A 14061-nucleotide genomic window follows, 5' to 3' on the forward strand; every position below is an offset into this window, starting at 1 on the left:
ATAAAGAACATCCCTCCATGGCTTCTGCATCAGCTCCTGCTCCCTGACCTGCTTGAGTTCCAGTCCTGCATCCTTTGGTGATCAACAGCAGTATGTAATGTAAGCCGAATAAACCCTTTCCTCCCCAACTTGCATCTTGGTCATGATGTTTGTGCAGGAATAGAAACCCTGACTAAGACAACACTGTAGCAGTATACACCAGAAGAGGGCATCATAGCTGCTGCTATAGAAATTCTAAACCGGGATCTTCATTTAGTAACATTAGTTTGTACCTTAAAAAGTAATTGGAATAGTATAAAAAATATAGTATGAGTCAGTGTGGTAGCACACATTATTACTCTCAGTACTTGAAGCAGAGACAGGCAGATCTCTGAGTTCCAGGACAACCTGGTCTGTAATGTAATCCTCTTTATTTTGTTGTTACAATAGTTAAGAGAAATTTTTAAAAATACAAACCACAGACAAAATCTTTCAGGTCCACATTCAAGATGCTTTGCCCTGCTAACCATTCAGGATGTGCACAGCTTACATTCACAGAATGATGAAAGTTGTTATCCACCAGCCACTGAAGTAACCACTTCAAATGACAATCGCACAGCAAACTGCTTGTGTTCAGAACACTACAGAAGGAAAACAAGGAAAAGAACCTTTCATTTTAGCTTCATTCTAGTTTCTGCAGGAAAATCCTGCTACACATATACGCATTTATTTATCAAAAATGTTCATCTAATTATAATAAAACAGACCATTAGCCTTAATAAAATCAGCATCATAAAAAAAATCAGAAAGACTGAAGGACAAGAGAACTATTTTAAATTAAAGATGTTAAGAGCCACTGCAATGGAGTGAAATGCACGCATGCATGTTCATTTGTTGTGGGAGGACTGTTTTGAGGCAGTTACTATACTACGTAGTCTGGCCTCAAACTTGCAATCCCAGATATATACCATGACACCCACTGACAAACATGATTCTTGATTGGCTGAGGTGGGGGGGGGGAGTGTCTAAACAGGGATATATATATATATATATATATATATATATATATATATATATATATATTCCAGAAAAGCTTTGAGCTTACTGTGTGTGTATAGTAAAGAATAACCTTAAATTTCTGGTGTTCTGCTTCCACCTCCCAAATACTGGTATGATGGGTGCCAAGCACCACATCTGATTTAACATGGTCCTGGGGACTGAATCTCTCAGGCATCCTAAAGAAGTACTCTACCAACTGAGCTGCATCTCCAGCCAGGGTGATATTTCTGATATTGAGAAAACACGAAGATGGGCAAGCTACTATGTAAGTTTATAAATATTAATTTCATCGAGGATGAAAACGATAATGTAGCTATGTAAAATATGACCCTGTTTTTAGGAAATACACACCACGCCGTAGCAGATGGTTATGAGCCACCATGTGGGCACTGAGAACTGAACCTGAGTCCGCTGCAAAACCAACAACTACTTTTAACTGCCAAGCTCACGCTCCACCCCCTTGATATCTCTGTACAACTTTTAAATGGTCTGAGAACAAAAGACCCGTCTATGTATGTATGTATGTATGTATGTATACACACACACACAGAGAATGTATGTGTAGAGGGAGTGCAAAGGTCAGAGTGTGAAAAGAAACAGGGGAATTGTGTAAGTTTGTCAAAGATTAATAACTGGTACCTCCAGGTGAAAGGTTTGTAAATATTCACTATAATCGTCTATACTCCTGAGGTTTAAAATCTTGAAACATTGGGAGCAAAAGCTAATCACAGATTTTGGAGCACTGAAAAATCTTTCTACTGTGGGAAGTGCATTTTACTTTCAAATTTCTTTACTGAAAGCACTTCAGCCCTCTAGCAATGTAGCCCTCTGCACCTCAGAGCAAGAGCCACTTTAAAAAAGAAATGTGATCTGTAAAACACATCCCTTTGAAGAGTCAGTGTTCTTCTCACTATGATCCCTTAAATATAAAAGCAGAGAAAGCAAAGGATTTGGGGAACACTATAACTTACTGACTGAAATGCTCTATTCTTAACGTGGTGGGAGGGGGTCTTGCCACAGTGCATGTGTGGAGGAGGGTCTCTCCTTCCACTGACAAGAAATCCAACTCAGCTCATCAGGCTGGGAGCTTAGTAAGTGCTTTTACCTCTTAAATCATCTAACAAGCTCTTAAAATATTTTTAAATGGTATTTATTAAAATTTCTATGGTTTTTGATATCCTTCCTCATGCATAAGTGTTTTGAGGTTCATGAAAGAGTTACATATAAATTTAAAAAGTTTCCATTAATATTTTATTATGTAGTACTCATATACTTGGGGAAAATTGTGTGTGTGCTTGTGCGCACGTGTGCGTGTGTACTCTGTTAGGCTCTTGTGTGTAGGGTAGGAGGCAAATGAAACAAATGAAGAGAATTACTATGAGTTAAAATACTGCATGTGGGCATCACGGTACTAAAGGCTTCAGCCTCATGCTTCAGCCTCCTAGTTGCTAAGATTATAGGCCTAAGTTAGCACCCTGCCTGCTGGAGGTTCTTTCTTTCTTTCTTTCTTTCTTTCTTTCTTTCTTTCTTTCTTTCTTTCTTTCTTTCTTTCTTTCTTTCTTTTTTAAGGAGGGAGGGAGGGAAGAAGGGAGGGAAAAATATTGCTAGGTGGTATAAGCACTTGAGATATTTAATGGGGGAGGGTAATTTCTGTGAAAAGAAGAAGGAAAACAAGGATTAGTGGCTAAAACAAAATTTAAACTCAGCTTTTTTAAGTCTAGAAAAGATTAGCTACATTTGGACAGTGATGGCACACACCTTTAATCCCAGCACTCAGGGGGTAGAGACAAGGAGAGCTCCGAGCTTGAGGCCAGCCTGGTCTACAGATCAAGTTCCACGATATCCAGGGCTACATTGAGAAACCTTGTCCAGGGGGTGGGAGTGTAGCTACAAATTCTTAGATGCTGGCCTCAAAGTATCTTTAGAATAAATCTTGGCAACTGTCAGATTTTCCCATTTAATACTTGAATACATGAAATGTCATGAGGTGTTTAGCTAACAGAACTTTGAGAAAGGCTGTTTTATTATGCATCACATCAGGATGCTAGGGGATAAATGGAAACATCACCTCAGAAAGCTGGAGAGAGGTACAAGAGCAAACTACAGGACTTGGTAAGGGCTGACAACCAGAAGCTTAAGCAGGGTCTAGTCAATTATAGTTTGTGGAGGTGGGGGGATGGGGGGAGAAGCTGGAGGTATGGCTGGCTTAGTACCAGAGAATATGCTTAGCATTTATAAGATCCTACAATCTATCCAATCTTGAAGGCGGGAGAGAAAGAGAGACAACAAGGGAAAAGTCAGGGACAAACAAAACAAATCAAGAGATGACAGGTGGACCTCAGAAAACCTTTTTAATGGAAGACAGTATATTTTAATGGTACAAAGGAGAACAATTAACATTAATGCTCGTTTTCAAAGTTCTTAGAATTGATTCAATTTGCCAGCTTGACTACATGAGACTCTTCCCAACTTTCTAATACCTATTCAAAGTTTTTGTTCTTTGTTCTCCATTTTCATTTTGCATCAACTCCATACTAACACAAAATTACTTTCCCCTCAAATTTATAAATGTACCTTCGGGGCCTACGTGAGATGCCCAGTAGGTAAAGGTGCCCACTGGCATGCTTGATGCCGTAAACTGACCCATAAGTTGGCCTCTGATCCAAACACACACACAAACACACACACACACACACACACACACACACACACAAGATAGATAAATGCAATAAGAAATATCTTTGTACTTTATACCCTTTCACACCAAAAATATATTCATCTCTCCTTGTATACAGCACTGTGGCTTTTAGGATTAGCTAACAACATTAACAGTAACTTTTGTTGTGGAGCTAGAGAGATGCCTCAGCACTTAAGAGCACTGCTGCTCTTTAGGAGGACCCAGGTTCAAGTCCACCAATCACATGGCTGCTCACAATCATCTGAAACTCCAATTCTGAGAGATCTAAGCCTCTTCTAACTTCCACTGACACCAGGCTGGCTTGCCTCTCCCCCAAGACCCCTTCATAATTTTTTTCCTTCTGAGCACATGACTAGATTAATCTCCTAGTCTGTCTTTGTAGTTAGGGAGTATTCATGTCCCAGAATTCCCACCACTGAATGTGTGCAGAATAGACTTTATGTGTTCACTGCACCCAAGCCTGACCTATAAAAATCTTCCCACTTAGGGCTGAAGAAATTGCTCAGAGGTTAGTACTTGTTCTTGCAGAGGACCCAGGCTCAGTTTCCAGCACCCATATGATGGTTCACAACCATCTTGAGTTCCAAGGACAACATTCTATCATCTTTTCCTTGGACAGCAGGCATGCATGTAAAACACCCATATACATAAAACAGTAAAATTTTTTACAAGTTTAAAGAATACTTAAGACATTTTAAAGGAAAAAAAGATGAAAAGTAAATTGCCATATACCAGCATCTTAAAAATAACAAATTTAATGTACCATTTAAGTTTCTGTAAGCATATGGCTACAGTACATTTTTTTTCTCTACAGCCCAGGACATACTCACTAACAGGCTCAAATACATTTTGTTTCCTCTAGAATTTAAGCCATCTAAAGAATATAAGTTTGAAGATATCTGACAATTAATGCCTCAAATTTTATCATACTTTAAAATTATCTACAGATTCAATGAATAAATTTCACCATTTCACTTAGTAATATGGCTTAATTGTTTTACATAGACATATTACATAAAAACAGTGACTGGTTAAAAAGTTCATTCATAAACTTACTCTGCTTACATCTGCCTGACTCACTTGTGATTAATTATGATTACAATTCTTATAGAAAATCTGTTCTCATTATCTGTTAAGAGAGGTAAGAGTTAAAGATATCACTAAAAACTGAATATGACGGTACATGACTATACACTCCTCGTTCAAGAGGCTAAAGCAGGAGGAAAGCTGACCTATGCACGCTGTCTCAAGGAAAAGACTCACAGGCTGACAGTGGCACAGCATGTGCTCAACATCTACAAGGCCTGCCTGTAACTCTCAGAAAAGAAAAATGTATCATAGAAAACCCTACAAAATTAAAAGCATACTATTCTTTTTCTTCTTTTTGACTCTGACTTGAAGTAACTAATTTTAATGCACATTCTGGTCACAGGTTGAATTATAGTTTCATAGTCCAAACATTAGTGAAGGTAACAAGCTGAGTAGAAACCCAGATAAAGTGAAATTGTATCACAATGTTGACAATTCTGAAAATACAGCTGGTTTTAACAAACCAACATTAGATTAATCTTATTCACACATGGTTTACCCAAGTAATATGAATTTGAAAAGTACATGGGTTGTGTTTCTAAGAGTTTTATGCTTATTCATATCCTTATTTGTTTTCTTCTTCTTTTTTGTTTTTTTTTTTTTGTTTGTTTGTTTTGAGACAGGGTTTCTCTGTGTAGCCCTGACTGTCCTGGAACTTAACTTACTCTGTAGACCAGGCTGGCCTTGAACTCATTGCCTGTGCCTCCCAAGTGCTAGGATTAAAGGTATGTGTTATCAACCACCTAACTCTTTTCTTTCTTTCCCTCCTTCCTTTCTTTCTTTCCCTCCTTCCTTCCTTCTTTTTTTTTTCTTAAGACAATTTTAAAAGAATTCTTTAAAAAAAAAAGTATAAATTAATTTGGCAATACCATCTAGAGTAGTGGTTCTCAGCCTCCCTAACAATACAACTAACACAGTTCTTCATGATGTGGTGACCCCAGCCAGAAAATTATTTTTGTTGCTTCCTCATAGCTGTAATTTTGCTAATGTTAAGAACAGCAATGTAAATATTTTTGGAGCTACAGGTTTGCCAGAAGGGTTGTAGCCCAAAGGTTGAAAACCACTAATTCAGAGCTAGACAAATATCACAGGGCTACTGTGACAGCATGAGGATCTGAGTCTGAATCTGCAGGATCCAGGTAAAACACAGGTGCAGCCATATGCATATGTAACCCTAGCTCTGGGGGAAGCAGGGGGAGGGAGATACCCAAGAGCAAGCTGGCCAGCTAGGTTAGCTAAAACAGAACTCCAAGATCAGTGGAAGACCCCAGCTCAAAACTAAGGTAAAAAACAGGAGAAGACCCCTCATGTCAATTCCAGCCTTTTAATGCACAAACATATTTAACATTCATACCTAACATATACAAACTACTATATAAACATGCAAACAGAAATTACATCTTTCAGTCTAAGATTTCAATCTTGAACCAGTAAAACACTAACATAAACTTACTTATCTATTTACTGTTTTTGAGATAGGGTCTCTCTATAACCCTGGTTGGCCTGGAACTCACAATATAGATCAGGTTGGCCTTAAACTCTTTTGCCTCCCAAAGGCAGTTTTAAGTAAAAAAAACAACAAAAAACAAACAAACAAACAAAAAAACCCTGTTGTTTTAATCCAAACTGTTGCTGAAAAACAAAGAGGGAAAGATAATTATTTACAAATTTAGTATATCTCCCTTATCCACAGCTTGCTTCCTGCAGTTTCAATCATGGGAGGTCAATAATATCAAAGTAAACAATTCCTAAGTTGCAAATTGTGTGCCATTTTGATTAATGAGAAAAAACCTTATGCTGTTCCATTCAGGATATAAATCATCCTTTTGTCTAGTATATCCTCATCACCCATTAATGATTTGAAGGCTATACTGATTATTAGATCAAGTGTTATAGTGTTACAGTGGCTTGGGTTCAAGTAACTTCTTTAATTTGTTAAAGTTCCAACCCACAAGTGATTAAGAAGCAGTAACAGGTCACAAGACATGGAAGGACAAGTGAATACTATTATTCTGCAACGGTAATTTTATAGCATGTATAGGTTTGATACTATGCAGGTTCAGCACAGAGCACTTTCTAAAGGATAAGGTGAAACACATATATTTGTAGAGGAGACTATCAGCTTGGGCCCCCTCTGAGGATTTATACACTGTTAAGAGTTATTGGAGATGGAGAGACATTTTCTTCAATGCTATAGCCATAGATAAGGTGCCCATGTTTCTGTAAACAGCCCTAAGAAACTCATTGGGTCACAAAAATAAACAAACAAAAAAAAAAAGACATAAAAATAGAAGTGGGACTACTTAGGAAAACAACCTAATCAAGAAAAAAAGAAAGATTCCGCAGAGGACAAGGGAATAGGGAATAAATATAATCAACATACATTACATGAATGCATGAAAATGTCAGAATGAAACCTATTATGTATAATCAATATATGCTGAATAAAAAATTTTAAAAATTATTTTGCCAGGACACATAATCAATCCTAGGGAGGTTACAGAGACACATAGGAGCTATTTAGGTATCTCCAAAGCCCATCTGAATATAGATAAAATAATACTTGTGCTTTTCAGACTTACGCAATTACTATTTGAGGTTTATTAGTCTCGAGAATCTCCAATGGACAATAATAGGTAGCCTGAAAGGGGAGCAGCAAAAATAGAATATGGACTGACAGAGGTGGATAGACAAGTGCAAAAGAGGGATTTTCAGAGACATTATCAAAAGACTCAAAGGGACGGAAGGGAGTGATCTTAAGAAGAACCAGTACAGGGAAACCATAAGTTCCCCAAAAGAGGACAATAAAATTCCAATAATTAGGAAGTGGACAGCTGAGCTGAAGGGGTCTGCAACCCTATAGGTGGAACAACAATATGAACTAATCAGTACTCCCAGAGCTCGTGTCTCTAGCTGCATATGTAGCAGAAGATGGTCTAGTCGGCCATCATTGGGAAGAGAGGCCCCTTGGTCTTGCAAACTTTATATGCCCCAGTACAGGGGAACCCCAGGGCCAAGAAGTGGGAGAGGGTGGGTAGGGGAGTGGGGGGGTATAGGGGACTTTCAGGATATCATTTGAAATGTAAATAAAGAAAATACCTAATTTAAAAAAAAAAAAAAAAAAAGGAAGCGGACAGTTAAGCAGTTAAGTGGATAGAATTAGCAGAACAAATTATTGCCAGAGTTTCCAGTAAGGGCAAAGAAACTCCTAGAGGAAAAACAGAACCTAATCAAGAAAAAAAGAAAGATTCCACAGAGGACAAAGAATACACCAGGGAGTAAGGGAAAAAACCCCACTCAGAAAAGAGATCCAGGAAGACCACAGCAGAGCCAGCATGAAGTGTAGCACTCTGCCGCATCTTAGAAACTGCACTCAGAATCTCAAGAATCAAAATCTCTCCTTACCACCAGCTCCAATGGATGTCTGTCCAGAGCAATGGTTCACCAGTCTGACTAACCATTGGATCCCCGATCAATCAGTCAGGAATGAAGACAAAGGCTTCAAACGTGTATATTTGGGAGACCTGGGTGAGAGGTCCGGGGGTCCAATGATGAATCTGATCCTATCCATGCCACACCACCATAACTGTTAAAGGAAAAGCTATTCAATGATACTTGTTAAAGCATGGTAAGGCAGAGTGTATTCAAGACAATCTCCTTCCTAGGCACAGAGATCTTTGCAATGAAATTCTGTAAAAGAGGAAAGAAGTTGGGCTTAACTCTAATTACAAGCAACAGCAAACAGGATTTTTTTAACCAATGAGAAAGGGGGGTAAGAATAAGCAGGTGGCTTCAGAACTTAAGAGGGTTCTAGCTAAAACAACCTAGAAAGACTCTTGCTAAATAAAGGCAGGCCAGAGTGGTCAGGTATCACCTGAGGAATGTTACAGAAGGAAAAGTGTGGTCAGTTATCTAGAGTATCTAGGGATACCCAGATATGTGCATGGGAGGATCCTTGCTAAATGGGCTCAAGTATAGTGGCACATGTCTCTAAACCCAGCATTTATGAGGCAGAAGCAGGCAGATTTTTTTTTCTAGATACCTTTTATGTTCAAGGCCAGCCTGGTCTACATAGGGAGACCCTGTCAAAAAAAAAAAAGTACACAGGTAGGCCTAGAAGAGTCAGGAGCCTGCTGAAGTGTGTTTAATTAAGTACTTGTTATTTGTTCATCTCACTAGTGAATCTCTACACTGACACTATACTTCCTTCTATGTAATGTACATGTTGAACTAGGTTCTCATATTACTTAAAACTTTCTTGCTGACCCTCAGATTATAATGGTAGAAAAAAAAAGATAAGCTGATTTATAGTTAAATTGAATCCTTACAAATTAGCTATCCCTAGAAGTAAATCCAAATGTTTTACAAGATCCCTCTAATTTTTGTAACACGCAAAAAGGAACAATTATTTTTCAAAGGATTTTGAGGCAAGGTCTTAGGTAGCCCAGGATGACCTCAAACTTGACAGGTAGTTGGGAATGACTTTAAACTTCTGATCTTCCTGCCTTCACATCCTGAGTGCTGGGATTATAGGCACTTACTACTAAGCCTGGTCAACGCAATGCTAGGGAATAAATCCAGAGCTTCACACATGATAGGCAAGTATTTTACCAACGGGTCACATCCATAGTCCAGATTTTCATATTTCGATTTTTGTTGTAGATATTAGACATTTGATTTTTACTATGTGCCTTGGATCAGTGCTCAGCATTCTCTGAAAACCCTCCATGTCTACATCTATTTATTCTATTTTTGTTACCGTTGTTTTGCAGTGCTGGGGAATAAAGTGCAGAACCTTGCACATGCTAGATAAGCACCCCAACCAAGCTACATCCCTACCCATTACTGTTTAATTCTTTATTGTCCTTAGAATAAACTTTCTTAACGTAATATGGAGTAAGAAAAGAGACCACGATCCAATACAGTACACAACAGAGGATGAATGAATGTCTTAGTAAACAAATTATTTCATGGTATTGTCACATGACCCTAGGGAACCACTACTCCCATTCTGACAAGAAACACTAAGTCTCCAACTAAGCAATTTGCCTACTGTGACAAGTTATAAGAAATGGAGACAGGGGCTGGAGAGATGGCTCAGCAGTTAAGAGCACTGACTGCTCTTCCGAAGGTTCTGAGTTCAAATCCCAGCAACCACATGGTGACTCACAGCCATCTGTAATAAGATCTAACCCCCTCTTCTGGGGTGTCTGAAGACAGCTACAGTGTACTTACATATAATAAATAAATAAATCTTTAAAAAAAAATGGAGACAGGGTCTGAACACAAACTTAAAAACATTTCTAATACATCTCCATCTATAGTAAGAATTAGTTAGCTGGGCCTGGTGGCGCAGGCCTTTAATCCCAGCACTCGGGAGGCAGAGGCAGGCGGATTTCTGAGTTCAAGGCTAGCCTGGTCTACCAAGTGAGTTCCAGGACAGCCAGAGCTATACAGAGAAACCCTGTCTCCAAAAACCAAAAACCAAAAAAAAAAAAAAAAAAAAAATTAGTTTTTAAATTTCCCAACCTATTACAAATCAGTACTTTAGGATAACTTTGTTTAGATTTTTATCTACCATGCATGTGTATAAACATGCTGGAGGCAGGGAGGCGGCATACACACATGCCATACTTTTTTTTTTCTTTTGAGAGAGGGTCTCTCTCTATAATCCTGGCTATCCTGATCTCACTCTGTAGACCAACCTGATCTTGAAAGTCCTGAGTTCAATTCCCAGCAACCACATAGTGGCTCACAGCCATCTGTAATGAGATCTGACACCCTCTTCTGGTGTGTCTGAAGACAGCTACAGTGTACTTAGATATAATAATAAATAAATCTTAAAAAAACAAACAAACAGATTTCCCAGGTTAACTTCCTTCACAGGAGTCTGGAGAGACTGCTTAGCAATTAGAACTCTCACAGAGGTCCTGGGCTTGCTGTACAGTGCCCCCACGGCAGCGCAAAAGCATCTGCAACTCCAGTTCCAAAGGATCTGATGCCTTCTCATCTCCTTGTACTCACATATGTATACATGCAGTAGACTTACATACACTAAGGCGCATACACATAAAATAATTTTTTAAAAACAATTTTTAAAAAAATTATATAGGAAATACTGGAGAAATAGCTCAGCAGTTAAAAGCACTTCTTTTTCAGAGGACCTGGGTACAGTTCCCAGCACCCAGTGTCAGCTCACAACTGTCTGTAATACCAATTACAGAGGATCTGACACCCTCCTCTGGCCTCCAGAAGTACCAGGCATGCATATACAAGGTACAGAGACACACATGTAGACAAAGCACTCATACATATTTTAAAAATTATTTTTTAAATTATATGGGAAAAAAGTATAAAACACTATCTTTTTTCTACTGCAATATTTAAATTTGCTGAACATCTTAGTAGTTTAAAGACATTAAAATTAATAACACAAAATCCTAGATCAATCTCACAAAGTAAAGATCAAAATCAGCTGTTACCCACCTTAACCCGATCATAGGGTAAAAACTAGAGACACAGGAATCGAAGAGTCTAGAAACTAAAATCCACATCGGAGCCCAGGAGTGGTGCTAAGGTTTCCTACTTGTGAGCACAGGCAGCACACACGTGGCAGCACACGCTCCTGACTGTCCAGTGTTGGGTTATCTCTCAGTGCTAACACTGGTCTATCTCTTGCTTACATCCTATGCTTCTGAAACATCTGAGTCACCGTCTTTATAGACAATGAGGGATAGAGAGATGGTTCAGTGGTTAAGAACATTGTCTGTTCTCCCTTAAAAGCCAGTATCTGTAACTCCAGTTCAGAGAATCTAATCATCTCCTCTGGCCTATATGAGCACCAGACACACAAATTATGTACTTTATATACAATGAGCACTAACAAAAGAGAAAAAATTACTTACAGTCCCTTTAAGTGAGTCTGAGAAAAAGCATTTTCTTGAATAGACATTATAGCATTGTTGTTCAAATCTCTGAAATCAAGAGAAATACAACATCAGTAACCATTGCTGTAGTGAAATTACATAAATGCTTAAATGTTCATGAATACCTGCTGACATACAGTCTCAGTATGCAACCCTGGCTGGCCTTAAACTTGCTATGTAGAGCAGGCTGTCCTCAAGCTCACAAAGATGTGCCTGCCACTGCCTCCTGAGGACTGGGATTAAAGGCAGGCACCACCATGCCTAGCACAAAGACTGTACAGTGAGTGAATATATATGAAATACTTACAGATACTCAAGGGACTCAAGGCCAATGAATGCTTTCTGTGTAACTGACTTAATCCGGTTTCCTTGCAAGATTCTGAAATAAAATTAAATTCATTAGATATTTACCTACATAAGGTATAATTGTGTTAATGTTTACATTGTGGTATTATGCACATTTTAAAAATTATTTTTTAGTTATATGTCTGCGTGTATATGTTGGGGGAGAGGTATGTACATGTTCAGTGCTGTACCTGCAGAAAGCAGAAGAGAATATCAGATCCCATGGAGGGGAAGTTCTGAGTGCTTATGAGCCTCCTAATACTGGTGCTAAGAACCAAACTCAGGTCCTCTGGAAGAACAGAACACATTCTCAACCTCAGAGCCATCCCTTTAGCCCCTTTAATGGCTTTATTGCGATAAAACTAAGGGGAAAAGTATACACACTAGCTTAATGAAAGCAAGCATTTTTAAGAAAGTCATGAACTTACTAATTAAAAGCATAACATGAGGGGCTGGAGAGATGGCTCAGCGGTTAAGAGCACTGACTGCTCTTCCAAAGGTCATGAGTTCAAATCCCAGCAACCACATGGTGGCTCACAACCATCCAAAAATGAGATCTGACACCCTCTTCTGGTGTGTCTGAAGACAGCCACAGTGTACTTAGATATAATAAATCTTTAAAAAAAAAAAAAAAAAAAAAAAAAGCATAACATGAAAGCATCTATTGAGATCTCAGAGCTCAACGGAAGTCCTCTCATCCTAGCCACTAAAATACTGGTAGCTTGCCTAGGCTAAGTGAGGTTAAATTCTCCATTTCTCTGGGGGGTTTTCCTTTAAATTTTTATTTTACTTTTCACACATTATACATTTGATTATACTATTTCCTCTCCATTTCTTCACAGTTCTCCATTGCTCTCATTAATAAGAGCTAGTCTGATTACAGCTACTCAGACAAGTATAAATCTTTGGAGAAATCCTTCTCATAGGAGATCTCAAATGTTTCATGGGAGATTATTTTCCCTATTATTAGGCTGATTCCCCAGGTAGCTTCCAAGATCAAACATACTACTAGTTCTATTATACTTTCTTAGAGCATTGCTCTTACTTGAATGGAAAACTCTATTCGGTAACTTATTTAAATTCCACAAGATTGAGAATGTAAACTTGTACAGTCACTATGCAAATCAGTATGGATATCCCTCCAAAAACTGAAAACAGAACCACCATATGGTCCAGCCATGCTACTGGCACATATATACCTGAAGGATTCTAAAGCAATATGCCTCAGGGACACTTGCATCACCATGCTGCACTACATGCAACAGTCAAGAGACAGGACCAGCCTAGATGTCCATTGAAACACAGATAAAGAAAGGGTAACACATATGTGCAAAAATTAAGTTATAGCATTTTTAAGAAAATGGTTACAACCAAACATTTTCTTTCATATGCAGAACCTAGATTTAGAATTACATATGTGTGTGTGTATGTATGTATGTATATATATATATATATGTGTGTGTGTGTGTGTGTGTGTGTGTGTGTGTGCGCGCGCGCACGCGCGCGCACGCGCACGCTTGTAGGTCATGAAACTAGAAAAGGGATCCTGAGAGGGAAGCAACAGATCTAATAAAGAATGGTGCAACCAGGTGTGGTGGCACACGCCTTTAATCCAGCACTCAGGAGGCAGAGGCAGGCGGATTTCTGAGTTCGAGGCCAGCCTGGTCTACAGAGTGAGTTCCAGGACAGCCAGGGCTATACAGAGAAACCCTGTCTCAAAAAAACAAAAACAACAACAACAACAAAGAATGGTGCATATGTCATTAGAAAGCAGAAGGACTACCTGGATGTAAAAAGGGAACCCCCCGCAGCAGGGAGGAAGTGGGAAGAGGAAAGTAGGAAAGAGGAATGAATGTGAACAAAGAGTAAAGAAACATATGTATGAAGATGCCATAAGAAACCCATATCTCACAACGCTAATCTGAAACGAATCAAGAAATTAAAAAATTTCCATAGGAATACTTT

At 38.7% G+C, this 14061-nt stretch overlaps 1 protein-coding gene across 2 annotated transcripts in view; it reads right to left on the bottom strand.

Moving 5' to 3' along the window:
- Lrig2 (leucine rich repeats and immunoglobulin like domains 2) overlaps positions 1–14061 on the bottom strand; it is a 57974-nt gene that overhangs the window by 13969 nt on the left and 29944 nt on the right. For both annotated transcript variants that reach the window (XM_021195763.1, XM_021195762.1), the window contains exons 10-12: positions 12059–12130; positions 11731–11799; positions 457–620 (exon numbers count right to left, since the gene is read on the bottom strand). In XM_021195763.1, the coding sequence (XP_021051422.1) occupies positions 457–620; positions 11731–11799; positions 12059–12130 (305 nt within the window). The remainder of the gene's footprint in view (positions 1–456; positions 621–11730; positions 11800–12058; positions 12131–14061) is intronic.

This window comes from Mus pahari, chromosome 4, assembly GCF_900095145.1.
Source record: "Mus pahari chromosome 4, PAHARI_EIJ_v1.1, whole genome shotgun sequence".
NCBI lineage: Eukaryota > Metazoa > Chordata > Mammalia > Rodentia > Muridae > Mus > Mus pahari.